This window comes from Akebia trifoliata, chromosome 11 (assembly GCF_017979445.1).
Source record: "Akebia trifoliata isolate Shusen 1 chromosome 11, ASM1797944v1, whole genome shotgun sequence".
Classification (NCBI taxonomy): Eukaryota; Viridiplantae; Streptophyta; class Magnoliopsida; order Ranunculales; family Lardizabalaceae; genus Akebia; species Akebia trifoliata.
The window spans coordinates 41,762,425-41,765,489 of NC_141385.1; the positions used below are offsets into that span (position 1 = coordinate 41,762,425).

Genomic DNA, 3,065 nt, shown 5'->3' on the forward strand with positions numbered 1-3,065 from the left:
CTATCTTTTTTATCATGGTTCATGGAAGGTTTTATGCTTCTAAGTTGTTCTCAAAGATCAAAATCGAAATCAACCAAGTGACAATGAAAGGTTCTATAGTTTAGGCTATTATTTGGACTTGGATTACCACACATTCTTCTTATGAGCTTAATAACATTCTTGTACACAATTTCCATTGTTTAAGAACAAGTACCCAACATTTTGGTGATCGAAAGCAAAGTACCAAGTCAATTTAAACGATTCCCGAATATTATGAATTAAAGATTTTGTCAAATATGCCTCAATGCTCATGTTTTTTTCCATGTATATGTTACATGTTATTTATGGTTACTAAACATGTATCAAGATAGACCTAAGAACCCGATTTCCTATTACAACTCTCTTAAACTATTACAACACTAATAATAATTGGAAAAAAAAAAAAAAGTATCTAACTAAATTCCCTAGTTGATGTTTCTTTTCCTAAAAGAACAAAACAGGTGGATCTTGTTTGCCTTCAAATTTTCCCCCTTTGGGTATGAAAGACTCTTATGTATATATATTCTGGTTTCCTTTTTTAGAATTATTTTCCCAATATTTCTTCTCCCTTTCATGTAAAAGTACAAAATCTTGGACTTCAGCTCTTGAGAGATAATCTGATTGGTAACCCATTTTGGGGAAGAGCAAATGGGGCATACTGGATTCTGTCTTGAGGCCCTGTCATAGACCACCTGAAGATGAACAAAAAATAAAATAAATAAACAAGACTTTCATGAGTAGTAAACTTTCTATTTTAGGTAACTTATACTTAAATCTTAATTTACCTATAAGTGGAAAGTTAAGGATTTGTTTGGAATTTAGATGGGGTTACCTGTACTTTGTGGTCAGATGGTGGAGAAGAACAAGAATCTCCAGCTTGGCTAACTCATTCCCAGGGCAGGAATGGGTCCCACTGCCAAATGGCATGAATGTATTGGGCTTGGGTGCAGCCTATTGATTGGAAAAATAAAATTAATAATTTTAGCATCATGAGTGGAGAACAAAAGATGAAAATAAAATAAAAAAGATAAAATTTCTATTTTGTCCTTCTTACCTCAAATCTTGAAGGATCAAACTTCTCTGGATCTGGAAAGATTTCAGGGTTGTGATGAATGCTCCTAAATAGTGGTAAAACTTTCCATCCTTTTGGTATGAGGTACCCTGAAATTATTAAAACAAAAAATCAGATTTTTTTTTTTTTTTTTTTTTTTTGAAAAATTAAGATAAGGGTATTTTTATTTTATGTGATGGGGTACAAACCAACCTTCATATTCAACATCTTCAACAGCTTCTCTGAAAGTGAAAGATAAAACTGAAGCAACCCTTAGTGTCTCTTGAATCACTCTAGTAGTTCTTGGCATCTTTTTGGTATCAGCCCAAGTGAGAAACTTCTCTCCATCACACTTGTCTTTGCACCTCATTATTGACTCTTGTTCTTCCTGTAATTCAACACAAATAAAACCCCAATTATAAGAAAATAATTGAGAGATGTTTTGGTGGTTTTGATGGGTAGGAATAATTAATAAGATTCTTACTGTGACAGCTTGTAGGGCTGTGGGATTCTCTTCAAGATACTTGAGGATCCAAGTCAGTGTAGTTGCTGTGGTGTCTCTAGCAGCAAATATGGCACCTATGACATTATCAGAGATCTGTTCATCACTAAGAGATTCTTTATCACCCATTAAAGATCCAAGCAAATCCTTGCTTTCTTCCCTCCTCTGCCTCCTTGAAGAGATGATCTCTGCAACAATTTGAGCCAATTCTGTCCTCGCTTTCATCGATTTGTGGAAAAGGGTTCCTGGAAGATTAAGTGGCATTGAATTGTAACCCTTCTCTAGAATGTTGTAGCATCTTTTTAGCTCTTCTCTGTAGAGAATCTCATCTTTTCCAAATATGGAAAGTAATGCAACATTGAATGTGTACTGCAAGAACCAAAAAAAAAAAAGGAACAATCAGATAAAAATTAAAAAAACCAATTGTTAGAATTGGTGTAAAATTGAAAATTATCAAATACCCATATTGAATTATCCATGAAAACAGTGGGTTTTTGCTAAATTTGACACATATTAAAAAAAACAGAACAAACTTCAACAAGAAAAAAAAAAAAACAGAGTTGAACTTGAAGCTTAATTACCGTTTTCATTTCTTGGAAAGTGTTGACTAACTTCCCTTCCCATGACTGGAGAGAGTCAACAACGATGGACTCAATATTTGGAACCATGTTCTTGAGTGCTTCAGGCATGAATGCCCTTAGAACAAGTTTCCTTAGCTTAGCATGATAATCTCCATCATGAAAGAAGATAGCTTGGGGACCTATCATCCTCTCTTTACTTACAGGAAATGTAGGTTTAAAAAGATGGGAACGTGTGACAAGCACAAATTTTGCAGCTTCTGGGCTAGACATCATTACACAAGGACACCCCAACACATGACTCTTGAACACAGAACCATATTTCTTTTTCTTAGAAGCAAAAAATACATTTGGGTTTTGAGAGTAGAGATGATAGGTTTCTCCAAAATAGGGCAAGCCTAGGGACCCAGGTGGGAGTGGCAAGTTTTTGCCACTCAACCACTTGAACCTTTTGGCTAGATGGTTTAAGAGAAAGAAAGAAAATAGAGAAACAAAGAAGAAAAAGAATGGAAGGATTGTGGTATCCATCAGAGTTCACACAAGTTTGTTTTGTTGAGAGCTTAAAATGGATGAGAAAAATAAGCGAATTTGAAGGAGTATTTATAGGTGAAGTACTCCAAATTACAGCTTGAATCCCACTCATGGATTCTCCCTCCAGCTCACCCTTCTGTGTGCTATGTGTGTTCTTGAGAGAGAGAGAGCGGGTTGTTGACCGTAACTAGGGACAGTAACCACGAAAGAGGGGTGGAGGGTTAAATAGTTTAAGAAAAAAATATTTATATATTACAAAAGTGAAGTTTGTCTCTTTGTGGATTTTAATTCAAGGGAGAGGGAGAAGAACTTAGAGGCAATATTATCTTGTAATTGTAATTTTTAGGTTTAATCTTGAAACAAACCATTACTTATTATTTTGTAA

At 34.8% G+C, this 3,065-nt stretch overlaps 1 protein-coding gene across 1 annotated transcript; it reads right to left on the reverse strand.

The window, feature by feature from the left end:
* Window positions 1–225: 225 nt before the first annotated feature.
* Window positions 226–2,862, reverse strand: LOC147391747 (abscisic acid 8'-hydroxylase CYP707A2-like). Its single transcript, XM_086417229.1, has 6 exons — window positions 2,153–2,862; window positions 1,554–1,940; window positions 1,283–1,457; window positions 1,073–1,179; window positions 851–969; window positions 226–710 (listed from the first exon to the last, which is right to left on the reverse strand). Exons 1-6 carry the CDS (start codon window positions 2,675–2,677, stop codon window positions 617–619), a joined length of 1,407 nt encoding a protein of 468 aa, XP_086273355.1. The 5' UTR covers window positions 2,678–2,862; the 3' UTR covers window positions 226–616.
* Window positions 2,863–3,065: the final 203 nt, after the last annotated feature.